General features: G+C 35.9%; 1 protein-coding gene across 2 annotated transcripts in view; it reads right to left on the reverse strand.

The window, feature by feature from the left end:
* Window positions 1–396: 396 nt before the first annotated feature.
* Window positions 397–15,041, reverse strand: part of PHTF2 (putative homeodomain transcription factor 2) — a 61,539-nt gene continuing 46,894 nt past the window's right edge. For both annotated transcript variants that reach the window (XM_066182815.1, XM_066182814.1), the window contains 8 exons: window positions 13,140–13,268; window positions 11,634–11,906; window positions 10,367–10,498; window positions 9,300–9,386; window positions 8,093–8,248; window positions 4,775–4,870; window positions 3,270–3,395; window positions 397–2,518 (listed from right to left, as the gene is read on the reverse strand). In XM_066182815.1, coding sequence (XP_066038912.1) covers window positions 2,498–2,518; window positions 3,270–3,395; window positions 4,775–4,870; window positions 8,093–8,248; window positions 9,300–9,386; window positions 10,367–10,498; window positions 11,634–11,906; window positions 13,140–13,268 — 1,020 coding nt within the window. In that variant the 3' untranslated portion in view covers window positions 397–2,497. The remainder of the gene's footprint in view (window positions 2,519–3,269; window positions 3,396–4,774; window positions 4,871–8,092; window positions 8,249–9,299; window positions 9,387–10,366; window positions 10,499–11,633; window positions 11,907–13,139; window positions 13,269–15,041) is intronic.

Consider the following 15,041-nt stretch of genomic DNA (forward strand, 5'->3'; position numbering starts at 1 on the left):
TATTAAAGCACCTTTCTGCATTTCACCTGTATATTAACTTGAGTTGTTCTACATGATATTCCATATCACTTGCATTCCTTGTGCGGGTTTCTTTCCCAAAAGTGCTTTAATCTAGATAGACAATATGGATTTAAACCAAAACAGGCAGACACAGAAATATGCTGGACATTACTAAAAGATATAGCTCACTGCATTTTTTTTTTTAACCATCAACCATAGAAAGCTTTATTCCAAGCCTGATCACACTTTCAGTTACAAAACACGTGGCAAAAAATAACAGTTAACACGCAAGATCTGCCATATTTCTACTTGCCTCTATTCTTATACTGGACTTTCCACATTGAGGGATGGAGAATAAACCTCTCTCATTTTTAACATAACAAATATACCTAAGGGTAGAGAATAAAGGTTTTTATTATTTTTAATTTCATTTCACAAATGTTTTACTTTCCCAAGCCGCCATTTGTTAGTGCAACAAACTGCACAGTGCGAGTTGCTGAGGTATACATGGTTAAACTAATTTCACCTTCAACCCAAACTGCAGTGTTTTCTCTCACCTTTTTTTTTTTAAAGTAATGAAAGCCATAAAGTCACTATTTCACATTTCTAAAAAATAATTCCACTCTAGAATAAAGAATGGTTTTGTAATAAGGACAGGCTGTAAAAAGCAACAGCCTTATCTTTTATCACCCATAGAACTCCCACTGTTTTTTTTTATTTTCAATATATTTTGTGCAAAATTAAGTTCTGTGTAGGTCTGTACCATAATTTGGAAAAAACTGTGTATAAAATGTACTTAATTTTTAAAAACAATCGCAACGTCAAACAACAGAGAAAGGAGAAACAGATCAGAGGCAGCTTAAGTTTTCACATGAGAAACTAAATATAGTATGTTCTTAAAGCTCCAGTAATACATTCTTCCAAAAACCAGAATGCACTTTGGTCATTATTAAACATTAGTACAGAGGCAAATAAAATACAAAATGCTTGTTTGTGTTGCTTTATATATAAAAATATTTTTATACCACATAAGTTTAAGACTCAATACTTCCAATCTTTCAAGATTCTTAAGATTAGCAAACATAGGGCAATATCCAGACTCTTGTCAACAATTATTTGTCATTTTTCAGTACGAAGCCAGTATTTTAGAAACATAAAATATAAGAATACTTGTGCCTGGTGGTATTAATCCTCCCAAAATAATTCATAGAAGGAAAGTTTGTTACAAGTCACTTAATTCCACAGGGATGGACACATTTTTGTCACATTGAAGAACCACGAGTCAATATGACTGGTCCTTGTGGGAGGCAGAGGGAGAGATGTTGGAAACCCCAGCAGAAAGCACATGGGAATGACACCAGCTGGGGAGGAATGGGAGTTATTTCAAGACACAAACCTGCCAAATACCAGGCTTTGTAGTTCTGCTGCTCACCAGAGCAACTTGTTCTTTGTGTTTAATTGTTCTTAAACTTCAATGTGGTATGAATGGCATATACTATAGTGTACAAGAGGAGAGCATCTATCTATCTTTTGCTCAGTCATTCAAAGCATTCCTTTCACCAGTAAATAATCTGCTTGTTTAAATATTCAACTTCAACATATATAATACATACTGCTCCATAGTTCACCATAATATATCCCAATTAATATACATTTATATGTATAAAGTTTCTCATTAAAAGTAACAATAAAAAGTGCACATGCACAGTCAGAGCTGTGCAGAACAGCCCAGTATTTCAAATAAATACAATATTTAGTTTTTATCAAAATATCATACAGCATGGTAACCATTTACAATTATTGCTCTAATAAGTGTGTTATCAAAGAACACTTGTTGACCTCTTATATAATACCTTTTTAATATCCCAGGATATTTAAACTGCAGCCTATGTGAGTTTAGATCCTGGAATTACGCAAAATATTAGAAATTCCCATTTGTTTCTAATAGCAATATAAAACATTTTTGCTACCTGTCATACTGTACAGTCAGTATTTTTTGAATATGCCTTACTCTTCTATTGCAACCAAGCATCTATTGACACTGCCCTCATAAATGACTGGTGCAAATGAAATACTCTATGCAATTTTACCACACTATCAAAAATCAAACGACTTCCATATAGTGTTACTGATAACTAAAAATGTCCAGCATTGGCTTAGCTTTAACAGATAGAGCAATTTAGTGTAATGGAATTTCAGGATTTCAAACTCTCAGACACACAGTTTTTGACCTTTCCTAAATAGGACCCTTTCCAAAACTAAGCAAATAATTTGAAAAATAAAACATAAATGTCAACTAAAACAAACATAAACCAGTCAGAAGATGAAATAAATACAAAGATTGCACAAGACAGATGTAAACACTTCCGTTTTCCAAATGACTTCCTTGAAGAGGTTGTAGCTTCTGAAATTCAGATTCAGTGGCTGCTGTGAGGCAGTTTTGTCCATCAATGAGCTTTTCTGTAACACTGTGTTATTTCATCTTCTTTCTATACCATCAAGATTTGATCTTCCAGAGCTGAAAAAATTAGAGCAGTACATCAACTTATTTCTCAAATTATTTCTGTTTACCAGAACTGCAATACCACCACGTTTTTTCTTACTGCATTTGCTACATATTCTAATGACAGTAAAATAGATCTTGCATCCACTTACTTCTAACAAGAGAAGTTAGAAGATGTAAGCAAACTTAATGGCCAGTAAAGGGCTTTGTGACAACTACAAGCTTATGCCTCACAACCTGAATCTTGAAATAGTTTCCAGTTCAGGGTAGGCCAGAGAGAAGGATCTAAGGGGACAGTCCTTCAGCAGTGACAAACCAACACTGAAGGACTGGTCACAGCAATACTATTCCTGCTGCAATACTTCACTGCACTGCAAGGCAAGGGTAGCCTGCTCCGTCTGCCTCCCTTAAAGAGCTACAGAGTCAACAGTGAGGAGTTCAAGAGAGAAATTAAATCTGGGATATGAAAAAATGTTATGGAAGGTCTTGTATTTATGTGTTCAAGTGTCCCTACATTTATGCCTAAGAATTCTTGTAATTAAGCATCCTAAATAAAATTATGAAACCACAAAATGAAAAACAAAGTTTAAAGGGCTGCTCTGACAAATACAGCATTATTCTTCTGATATAGATTTCATTTAATAATTTAATAACAGTTTTCAAACAATAAGTCTTCTAGTTAGCCTGGTTAAGAATTAACTACGCTTCAATATGTGTTCCATCTATAACAACATGGTGAAAAAAAGGATGCTTCTCAAGCATTTACCTTTAGATTAAATCCAAGCAAGTCACTGATGACACCAGAAACAGCTGACAGGATGACAACTTGGGTGATGTTATAGAGCAGTGGATTCATTGTAAGCCCATATAACCTAAAAGGACTGTCCAGTTCCTAATAAAGCAAAACAACAGCATCATTAAAAAACAAAAATGACAAAAAAAGGGGTTTTGTTCACATATGTATTGAGCAGTATTAGATACTTTAGGAAGTCTTTAGATTTTGGATTCATCTCACCATTTTGCGAGTAAGAAAACAGTAAGAATATTCAACAGAATCTAGTCTTTATAAAGTTTAAAGACCAAAACCACCCAAAATCAAATTTAAAAAACCCTGAGCCCACTTAGCTAGTGGGTATGAAGTACGTAATTGTGCTGATCACCAACTACCAAGAATTTATTTAAAGCTTATAGTAGGTGGCTTGGAAATCTCACTTTTCAGTATGTTCTCACAGTAACTAAATGATGGCCCAGGTCTGGGATTTGTGCCACAAAAGCCAAGTTCTTCATTGGAAAAGGCTGTGAGTTGATAGACTTTTGGCAAGAGGAAAACATGAACAATTTCTTTGAAACACTGAGAAGTGCATGAAAAAAATGGAAGCAATTTAGACCAAGAGTTGATCAGCATCCAACCTACCCACATTCCCACAGCACACAAACACTTCAGCCATGACATGACAACCTGAACCTGTTGGGCTTTGTCTGTTCTTGTCCAGTCTCTCCTTGAACCCAGATAACCTTTCTGCATCCAGTGTCTTTTGACCACCTGATGCACTGAGAACACTTCCTTTCATTTGCTCCACAGCCAGGTCCTAAAAGCCTTGCAGACCCTTATTCTTACACCAGGAGATAGTCACTGATTTAGTCAGGCTCTCCCCTTATTGCTGCAGCACAACTCTCAAGCAGTTGCTTTGTCAGCTCTGAGGCCTTGCTGACGCTGTCAGTCCTCTCATGGAAAGTGCCGTGTATCTTTTTAGAAGGGGGGACCAACACACACCTTGCTCGAGGTGTGCTGGTGGTAGGAATTACTCTGATCTCAGCTCCTGGCTGGGTAATTAAACTGAGTTTTAACTTCATTTTAAGGGCTGCTGCCTGGCACATGGGAATCAACAGGCTAAGGGACCCAAATTAAGTGTGTGGTAGAGTGAGGCCACAAGGTCTTAAATCACCTCTTATACGCTCAAAAGAGACAATAAAATTGCATCATTTATTGCTAAAGCATTCATCATCCTGACCACCCTGAAGTACCTTCTGTCACACTGCTAATATACAGCTAAGAATAAAACTTACTGGATATAATAATAATTTGAAATCCACAATGACAGCAACATAACAGACTGCAGTGTATGAACAAGCAGCATCCCTGTGAAAGAGGTACAGGGCAAATTTAAACCAAAGCACACCCTACTGCCTGCAGAAGTAACACACATGACTCTTTAACCAATCTACTCTAGTTCTTTTTTTATAATATGAGAATACCATTTTAATTCTTACCTTCAATAACTTAGTAGCAAGCTTTAAAACATTGTTCACTAGTGTCAGTTCCTCCTTCTTATTAGGCTTTTTCTCCATTTTCAAGTACAAGTTTATCTGATTTAAAACAAAAACACAAGTATCACCACCTACTCAGAATTGAAAGGAATTAATTTGGAGCTATTTAATATTTCAACAATGTGATTACTCAGCAACCATATGACAAAACTGCACTGACATTTCTGCAAGCAAGCCAACTTTTTGTTTCCTTTTTAATATTTAAGAACAAGTACTGGCTCAGCACCATAGGAAAATACAATGCTTTATGATATAACAAATTACATTTGACATTATTATAGCACCAACTTTGAAGTACAGTCTGATCCATAAATTAGGCACAAAAACCCACCAACTATATAAGGTTTACATAATTTCTTTTCGTTATTCAAGGGTTGCCTGAGGTTTGACAATTCATCCCCAGAAGATTTTTATACGAGTGGGCAGACCTTACAAGACTTAACATCCTCAAAAGTTATTGAACAGAATGAAATGCTAAACCATAACTCTGCTAAAGTGTAATTTCTTTTAAAAGATTCTAGTGTAATTTAGTACTTCATGAGCACCCTGAGTGCACAAAATCAATCTTTCCAGTGCCTTGAAATATTTGAAAAATCATTAAACTCTTCATTGCTGTAGGAGAACAGCATATTGAACATTTCAATACTTCTGTGATACAGACTTTTTAGGTCATTATTTCTGAGAAAGTTAAGAGTTCAAATTAGCTCTCTGTTGGCCTTTTAGCAATTTTGAAACATCAGCTTTCATTCTCAACCAACCTATCTTTGATATCCTAGATCAGAGAAAGGCTAGTTCTTTTCTTTTCTATTGCACAACCAAAGCAAATCAAAGGAAAAAATGTCTTGAAAAGCCACTAACATTTTATTTTAGGATGACACCCTTCAAAATAAAAAATGAACGATTTAGCAGCATGCTGAAGTAGCCCTTCAGATGACACCTAACACCAGAAAGGAAGTGATGCTATATGATGCTATGATATATTTAACCACCTCACTGTATGGCGGTTATTGAAATAAGGGCCATAGACATCTAAGACAAGTAACAGATTATCAGATCTTCCTAAAAAGACTACAGTAAGTTTCTTACACATGTTGAAAATCAAAATCTATGCCTAATATATTCCAAGGCATATTAAGCTCCTGAACTATTACCATTGCATTTTATATTAAAATTATGCTTTCAGAGCCAAAGAGATTCCAATCTTTAAAGATAAAACTATTGATTTCAACAATGCAAGATTTATAAGCAGGACTAAACAAAAAATAAAGGCTTTAATTAGCAACTCTGAAAACCCTAAGAAGATTCAAATCTCTTTCAAGAGATGATTAATTATTATGATTTCCTTAATTTCAACAACAAACTTTGCATCAGGAGAAGTGTGTATGCACAGCCATCTACCACACCTATTTTAAGATTCAAAACTGGCAAAATGACATTCTATTTTGCTCACAGATTTACAAGACCAATTAAAAACACTTTCAGAAGGACCTGAAAAATTAGAACCAAACAGCATAAAATCAAAAAAATCCCTTTTAGTTTCCCATCATGACTCCTAATAATGAAATTCATAGGTTGAATATAAAGCACAAAGTGCCTGAAACTTTGCTGGCAAAAGTAGATTTTTCCAGCTGTGGAAAATCTGTGGAGCATTTAAATTGTATCTGGAAGTTAAAATTCTTTTTTTTTTTTTTTTTTTTTTTTTAACTGTAGTTTTCTGTTGTTTTCAGCTTTGTTCTCTTCTCAGTAAGCCTAATAACTGTAGTGTGCCATTTTTCAGGACACCGGATCAGATGTGCTTTTTTAGATAAGGTGAGTGTCAGTCAGTTTTTTGGGCTTGACCTTTCTTGAAAAGCCAAAATGTTAGACTTACATGAGTCTGTCTCAAGAACACTGTAAATATGCTGTAGTACCCAGCTCTAGCAAGTGAAACCACTCTAAAATGAGTCCTACCCAGGGTGAAGTGTATCCTTTTAATTTTCTGAGAAACTACTGTGAATTCTATTTTGGTCTTCATTTCATAAAGCTCTCAGGCATTTTTGAGGAAAAAGACTTGTAACAGGATAAGCTGCATTCAATGCAAAGATAAGTGTCTGATGACATAATACTTCTTTAAGTTCTGATGACATATAGGAAGTGTTTATTTCAATATCCATGCTAGGTTTAAATGTTCCAACATTGACTCCCAGGAAGGGCATGGTATAGAAACCTATGAAAGCAAAACAAAGGCTTGACAATCTCTCTCTCTCCTTGATCTCTGCATTTTTTCCAATCCTTATCCTGAACACTTCCCTCCATTTTCATTCCAGAAACAGCAGACAAAGCTCACTGGGACATTCAGCTATTTGTACTCCAAGGACCAAGAGAACAATGGAGAATCTCCAGGCTCAGGAACTCAGAGGTTTCAGACTGGGGCAAAATATCTCACTCAGGGTAAGGCAGAGGGGCAGTCAGGCTTCTGAGTGTCCAACCTTATCTTCAGTAAAGGCAGAATGAGTCATTTGTATCATCTGTCACAGGCCTCACACCCTGACTTTGGGACACACAGTGTGGTAGATTTTATTCTACTTTAACACATATTCTGTAGGAAACCTGTGAAGGTTTCTGGAACTGCCTATTTACCTTGCCCTGAAAGGGTTGCTTTGTACCAATGTGAAACTTCAGAAAAAAGAGATTGCTTTCTAACCTAACACTAACTGAACATGTTTAGCTTGGAAAACTACCAGCAGTGCCAGGCAGAGCAGAGAGGGAAGCTTGAAGTACAGACATCAACTAGAACATTCCTGAGAAGAAACACAAATAGACCCAAACCCAAGCTTGAAAAATGACTAAAAAAGAAGATTTTCAAGGAGTCTAAAAGAGGCTATATATAATCCATGCAACCTAGCAGTCCTAAGCTATTGGACTGGAAACAGCAACTCACTTCACAGAGGGTTAAGTTTGTTTTCAAATCTTTTACTCACCCAGACAACACTGAGATTACAGGAGGTTTTTTTGTATTTAAAAACGATTTTTTATGTTTGTATTCTGTTAGATGTTAAATTATATCAAAGGAGATGGTACCTCTAAGCCCACTCACTTAAACAGAAGTTGGGATAGAGTCAAACATTTATCTCAGAAACTGAATTTTGGGTTGCAAAGTTGCTTCACTTCCCCATAATTAACTCCCTAATCCAAACTATTTTAATAAGTCTACAAGGCCTGAGACCTACCAGATGAATGAGTTGTTTAGATATAAAAACATAGGTCTATACAAATTCTCACCTGCTCAGTAAGTAATATTGAGGTATTGCTGTACTTTTTACTTGTTTCAGATCCAAGAGTAACAAATCTTAAGAGAAAAAGGGTTAGAGAAATGCACCAAATTACGAGTTCCCAGTTGTAGTGACAATCAAGGAAAATCTCATGCATGTGAAGTAGCTGAAAAAAAAAAAAAGAAAAATCAAAATTTATTTTGAAATAATAATTACATTATGATAGAATAAAATAGTTAAGTATCCCCACAACTTCAAGAAAAATATCCCAGTAATAAATAGATGGAAGGTTTTTAGGCCTATAAAATTTGACTCAATTTTAAATCAGTACTGTATCAGAGATATGAGGTCTGAGAAAAGATTAAAAAATACACTTAGACAATTTTAAATCCCTGTTCAAACTTTCAAAGGCACTACATAGGATAAAAAAAACAAATTCACCCTCAAATGCACTAAATTTTATGTAAATTACATGCTTAATAAAATACTTACAGTTAGCTAGCAGGCAAACACAATAGATTTAATTAGAAATTGGAAAGAAAACACAACCAGAAGCCATTCAGAAGATCCCCTATTTTTTGAAACAGAAGCTCAAAGACAAATCTTAAGCAACAGAAATTTTCTTTAAACATAGATTTGCTTACTAAAAGACTTTCCACTAGAGGGCAGGCAAATATAGGCAACAAGACTGTTTCTCACAAAAAAGCATCAGCCAAGGTCAGTATCAACTGTCTTTGCAGAAGTGTGTTTTGATGCAAAATGAAGAAAAAAAAAACATGTTCCAAAAAAAAAAACAATGAAAAATGAAAGAAGACACAGATTTAACATATAAGAGTGGTATCCCAGAATATCCTGAGTTGGCAGGGATACACAAGAATCACTGATCAAGCCAACTCTTGGTCCTGCCCAGGACACCCCCAGGAATCATACTGTCCCAGGTGTAGAATCCACCACTTTTCCTCATTAGACTCCACACCATTGGTGATTCCTCTAATATGTTGCAACAAAATTTGCTTTTGCTATTACAGAAATATTTTCTAAAGTAGATGAAATGATGATAGAAAATGGAGCTCTATTCCAAAAAGCTCTAATAGCTAATACTGTTTTTTTCACTGGGGTCTTCTAACTTACTAGAAATCCCCATGCAAAAGGCACACAAAACTGTTTTAAAAACTATTTAGGTCATGGCTGCTTCTCTACAAGTAATGTTTCCTCACCTGTGCACAACAGATAAACACAACTGAGATAGTCAGTAGGAAGGCAGATGAAACTATGACATCCACTGAGCGCTGAGGACCTCGACGCTGAAAATACAAGATGTGCACATGTGAGAGAAACCCCACCCAATCAGCACTGGTATTCAGCATAACTACTTAGAATCACACTGTTCTTCACTGGTTATTTCTCAGCTGAGTCCGTTCCCTACACACCTGCCTCTGACCACTTTTCTGTTAGCCACATTATTACACAAATGTTCACGGTGGCACAGGAAAAGGTGGAATATACAAGTGTGGTTACAAGGAAAGAAGGGAAGACATTCCACAACAGGGCTACCATATGGAGAAATTTAAGACACCCAAACTGCATTCAATTATCCAAGTGATGTTATCCTCCTTCCACCCCACCAGCACCACACTAAATTTTGTTTGCTTATACTTCCTGCCTTCCATGCTCTCCAGCTTCCACATTGTAATTTCTTAATATTTTCACAAATCTTTTTCTGCTTGTAAAAACTAGAGATAGGAGATTTAGGGACCAGAATGTCTTACAGATAATACTTGGGCATAATTTCTAGCTTCACCAACCCTGGCACCCATACACTCATAGCACAAATACACAAGAACTGTCGTGCTTTATAAGTTCCTTGTGTTAATGACACCAACTGATGAGATTCTTATTTTAAGATATTGTCAGTAGTAGATTACAAGTGGTCACTTTTTACCCAACATATTCACATAACTTTTCAAATGGCATTATTAAGACAAGACTCCAATTCTGAACACACTCAGGTTTTAATCCAAGGTAAAAACCACACATTAACTTTCTCAAAATCTGTCTGTCTGCAGGCACTGCTGGCCTAGAGTCACAGAAATGAAACATATATGGGTCATATGCACACTCATGCTAAGTGTACAGGAGGAAATACTCAGACTATACCACCTACCTTCCATCAGCAGCATGAGAGATATTTTATGTTAGAACATAAACATATATTATTTTAGGACATTTAAAATTTATTAAATGTGTTAAAATCTTATTAAAGCAAAAATATACATTATTTTACCTTTAGATAGGACCTGAGAGAAAGCCACATTTTTATATTTTGCACTTTCTTCAAGCGGAAGTGAGGTACCTCTGATTTTCTTGCCCTTCTGGCAGATGTTAGATGACCAAAAAGTTTGGCAAAAAGTAGCCTCTGCAGAGAAAAAAAAAAATACCTTAACTGTTAAATGATTTTCAGATGTACTAAAAAAATAAGAGAATAGACTTCACTAAATATGTCAAGGTAATGTACACTGTACCAGTGTAAATTAAAATACACTAATATAAACCAGAAGTAAATGCAGCATATTATTAAAGAGAGGAAATACAGTAAAACATTTTAAAAGTCTCCACATTCTAATAACTAACAAAATTTAGCTACCCTTTGAGATACTTTCTTCAAATTTTAGACAACAGATCTGCCATGCTCTTAAAATCTGGGGTAAAAAAAACCCTGCCAATTATTTGCATTAGAGAGCACCTATACCATCAAAGTGCCTTTCAATAGAAATCATTATTAGAAGCAGGTTAATCTAGTCTACTGTATTACATAACATATTTTGATAATAATTTGAGAACAGAATGAATACAGATGTTTCTTTTGCAGACCAGCAAGTATTTACATGCTGCAGCCAGTAAGGTTGCTCTCTGAAGTTTCAACTGCAGTAGCAAGCAATGGTGTAGAACTTCAGAGAGCAGTTCTCACCATCTCCAGCTACAGAACTGATGTAACAACAAAGCAGGCAGGCCCTTGTCCAGGGATGGACAGAACTGTTTGGAATATCCCATCCCTGGAAGTGTTCAAGGCCCAGCTGGATGGGGCTCTGAGCAACCTGGTCTAATGGAAGGTGTCGCTGCCCATGGCAGGGGGGTTGGAACTGGATGATCTTTAAGACTCCTTCCAACCCAAACCCTTCTATGATTCTGCAAATTAAATTGAAGGTTTTGAATGAAACACACTGGAAATTTATAGAGCTCTTTTCCAGAAACTACTTCTCCTTGTGGAAAGCTGAAACAAACTAAGCATTGGGTTAATGCATTGAGCCAGTTTTCCCCCAGAAATTCTCTCCAGGAAAAAAAAGAAAACCCTTTCAGCTTCAGAGACTTCAGTCCACTGGAACTGAGTCATCTCCTAAACTGCAAGCCCACTGAAGTGTTTCTCATCACTGATCTATGACTCAGAGCGTGCTGAAGAAAACAAGTTTAAAATATCCACAAAGTCAAAAAACACAAACATTAAACCTTGGTTTGCTTTACATGAACTCTTTCGGTCTGCTGTCCATCCATACCTGTTTATATGTTCTCTCTGCTACACAGAGCAGAAAAAAGAAAATCCACACTAGAGACACCCGGACCACAAAACTTATAATAACCATTGAGAGAACCAGAACATCTCCATCTGATCCAAATGCAGTCATGCAAAGCTCAGTGGCAGAATGTGCAGCTAATTGTTCTAAATCTTTAGCTTGGGAAAGTCGAAAGACAAAGGGCATTAAACCCAAGATCAAAGATATGACATTTCCAAAAATCTGATAGCCAATTCCTGGTATATAGCTGTTCACCTAAAAACAAAAGAAAACAAGGTATATATTTTATTTTGGAATGATTTTGTCATTATTTCAATAAACAAAGTATTGATGTTTTTATTTTATCACAAAGAACACTTTATAATCTGGTACACTGTATGAAAACTTCAACCAGTCATCTTCCCATTTTACTATTAAAAAACCTGGAAGTCCTCAAAGAGCACCTAATGCACAGGAACCAAATAAGACAAATCATTTATTGATCACAACAATAAAACAGAGCAGTAAAACTCCAGTGCATATTCCTGCATTAAAAATTCACTGAATGCTGAATTAGCCAAGTGGGCCAATCAGACTGGGCTGCTTAGATCCTGTATGTTGCTCCTATTTCTGCTTGGTTTAGGCTGTATTCTTTTTAATGGAGCCGAAGTGTTTGCAGTGCAGACAGGACTGCAGCTCTGTTGTGCTGGCTATGGCTGTCTGAGTTTCTCTCGGCTGTGCATTGCATTCTAACCTGTGAAGTCTCTGAGTCAGGCAGAGATCAGAACTAGGTTTGTGAATAAGTTGCTTTTTAACAAGTTGGAGAGAGTGAGTATCAACTTGTCAGGACTAGTGAGAGTTTTCTTTGGCTTGTTCTTGGATTTTATGAGCAACCTACAAAATACCCACGTTGTCTATATTGAAAATGAGCACATCAATTAAATGCATTTCCAACTGTTTCCTGGAGAGGAGTACTAGGAAACAGGAGGGAGGACTACTGAGAACATCCCACTCATCCTCTTAGAGGTTTGATTCTTAAAGGGGAAAGCTTTCTTTTCCAATCCTAACTTTAGCATCAAGATACTCAGATCTGTATATTCCTAACCCAATAAATTACTTGTTTATTGAAATCAAGGAGATAAACTCGTATATTCACAGCATCTAACAATGAAACTGAGGTTGGCTATGCAAGCAAGCACCTAACAATGCAAACACCTTTTATTGTCCTAACACTGAAGATCTGGCAGCTCTTTAATTTAGTAGTAACAAGTAAATCAGAGTGATGTAAGCTATAGAACAATAATGTGAACAACAGATACTTAAACAATAACATGAACAACAAAATAAATTAAAAAACCCAAAAAAAACCTGAAAAAATCCAAACAAAAAACCAATCAATCAAAAACCTCCCCAACCAACCATAAACCAAGCTTGGTCATGATAGTGGTGATAGTGGTAGTGCTAACACTTCTAAATACAATATTTGCATAAAGTAAAACAAATACTCACTCTGTTCATTATCATACCACTGATTTCAAGCACAGACATATCTGCTTTCTTGCAGTCATTACCCTCCCATACAATTGCACTTATTTTTTCTAGTCCTGGATTCAAACTGTGGATCCAAGGCAAATGACTCTGGGAAAGACAAGGAATATCTTTAATCAGAAACAAAAATCTATTTTCATGTCAATATGCCTTTGTCAGCAATATACCAACAAACCCTCTCCCCCCCAAAAAAAACACAAAAACAAAACAAACTAAAACCCCAAAAGAACCCCCCTCAAAAACCAAACCAAAAAAAACCAACAAACTAAACAACCACACCAACAAAAAACCAAAAAGCCCAAACAAACAACCAAAAAACCAAATCAAAACACACTTTAGACTGACACAAATATAGCACTTATTTCTACTATATGTTAACCTCGTTCCTCAAAATCATCCCCTTCTTTTCCCAGAAATAGCTGTGAGAACAGAAATCTCTCCTTCCCTATACTCCATTTTCTAATTAGGATGAGTTAATGAGATTAAGGACTTATTGGCTTCTTTTTCACTCAAACATACTGAAGAAGAAAGAAATATGAAAACAAATTTCTACTTCTGTCAATTTTAATTCTGACACACTTAATATTTTTTTAATTTACCCCCAACATTCTAAAAAAGCACTCCTCTCAAGTTAAGCCTAAGGGAAACGGGCTTTTTTAATTTGCTCTGTATGATATTTGTACACTTCACAATCCTTGTTAAGCATAAAGACGCCCTTGTGCACACTGTGTCTGGCCAGCCTCAGGGAGCAGTAGGTGCCTCACAACTACAGTCAGCTCCTGGAGCCAAGCAATCTAATTAATTCATCTTCTGAATGCACTTGGGGCTCGGAGACCTTTTTTTCAAACCACAGGGCCAATTGAGAACTAAAGGATATGGAAAAAATGTTGAGGTGACAAGAACTGCTGTGGCCATTTCTTGATTTTCCTCAGCCCTGTCTCCCTTCCATCCCATTCAGGAGATTAAAATTGCTTTCAGCTTCAGTCACCTGGCACTATGTGCATCACACTGCTGGAAGTGGTGGTGCTGGCAAGGGCATGATATTATTTTTAGATCTTGATTATCATTGATTAAAAGTAAAACTTTATTTTCATTTTATTGCTTGCTTTGTAAGTATTGATCTGAAATCTTTGTAATCTGCTGAGTACTCAATTATCTCCCTTCTTACTTCCACTGGGTGAAGAAGAAATTATCTATAATATTAAAAGAGCTTAAATATTTGTTGCAGGTTTTTCGTAACCACAGTTTACCAAGCTCTCCCTCTAGAGGGAGTATCACCACCAGGAGCTGAAACTCAAAAATTCTCAATCTGCAATCAAATAGAAAAATTCTCAACTGGTCAAATCAATATAAATCCTCAAGTCAATATATACACTGTAATTCAACTCACTATTCCACGGTTTCGTGATTTATGGAATGCACGCAGGAGGAACTAAAAATAAAAAAAAGACTGCACAAAATAATCCAAATTGCTATTATTAAACTCAAGGTAAAAAAAAAAAATTATAGCCAAATAGAATTTAGAAATGTATAATACACCCATGATATCATATATATACACATAAAGCAAATGTTATCCTTCTGTTTGCTTTTCTTATATATACAATTCTAAATAAGCAAACAGAAAAATGTTTGATAAGTGCTTATAAAAAGCAATCCCACTAGAGAAAAACAAAAGGGGGGAAAATGCACCAAAACCCAAAAAAAAAAAAAAGAAAATTAAACAAAACAAATGAAGGAAGGAAACCTCCTCCTCAAACAGAAAAATAAACAGCCAAACAGAACCACCTATCACAGAGAAAACTTAAATCAATCAGTACTTGCCCTAAATTAGAATTAAAACACTCAAATATTCCACAGGCT

This window comes from Chamaea fasciata, unplaced genomic scaffold (assembly GCF_029207755.1).
Source record: "Chamaea fasciata isolate MVZ Bird 193981 ecotype frontalis unplaced genomic scaffold, bChaFas1.0.hap1 SCAF_5, whole genome shotgun sequence".
Taxonomy (NCBI): domain Eukaryota; kingdom Metazoa; phylum Chordata; class Aves; order Passeriformes; family Sylviidae; genus Chamaea; species Chamaea fasciata.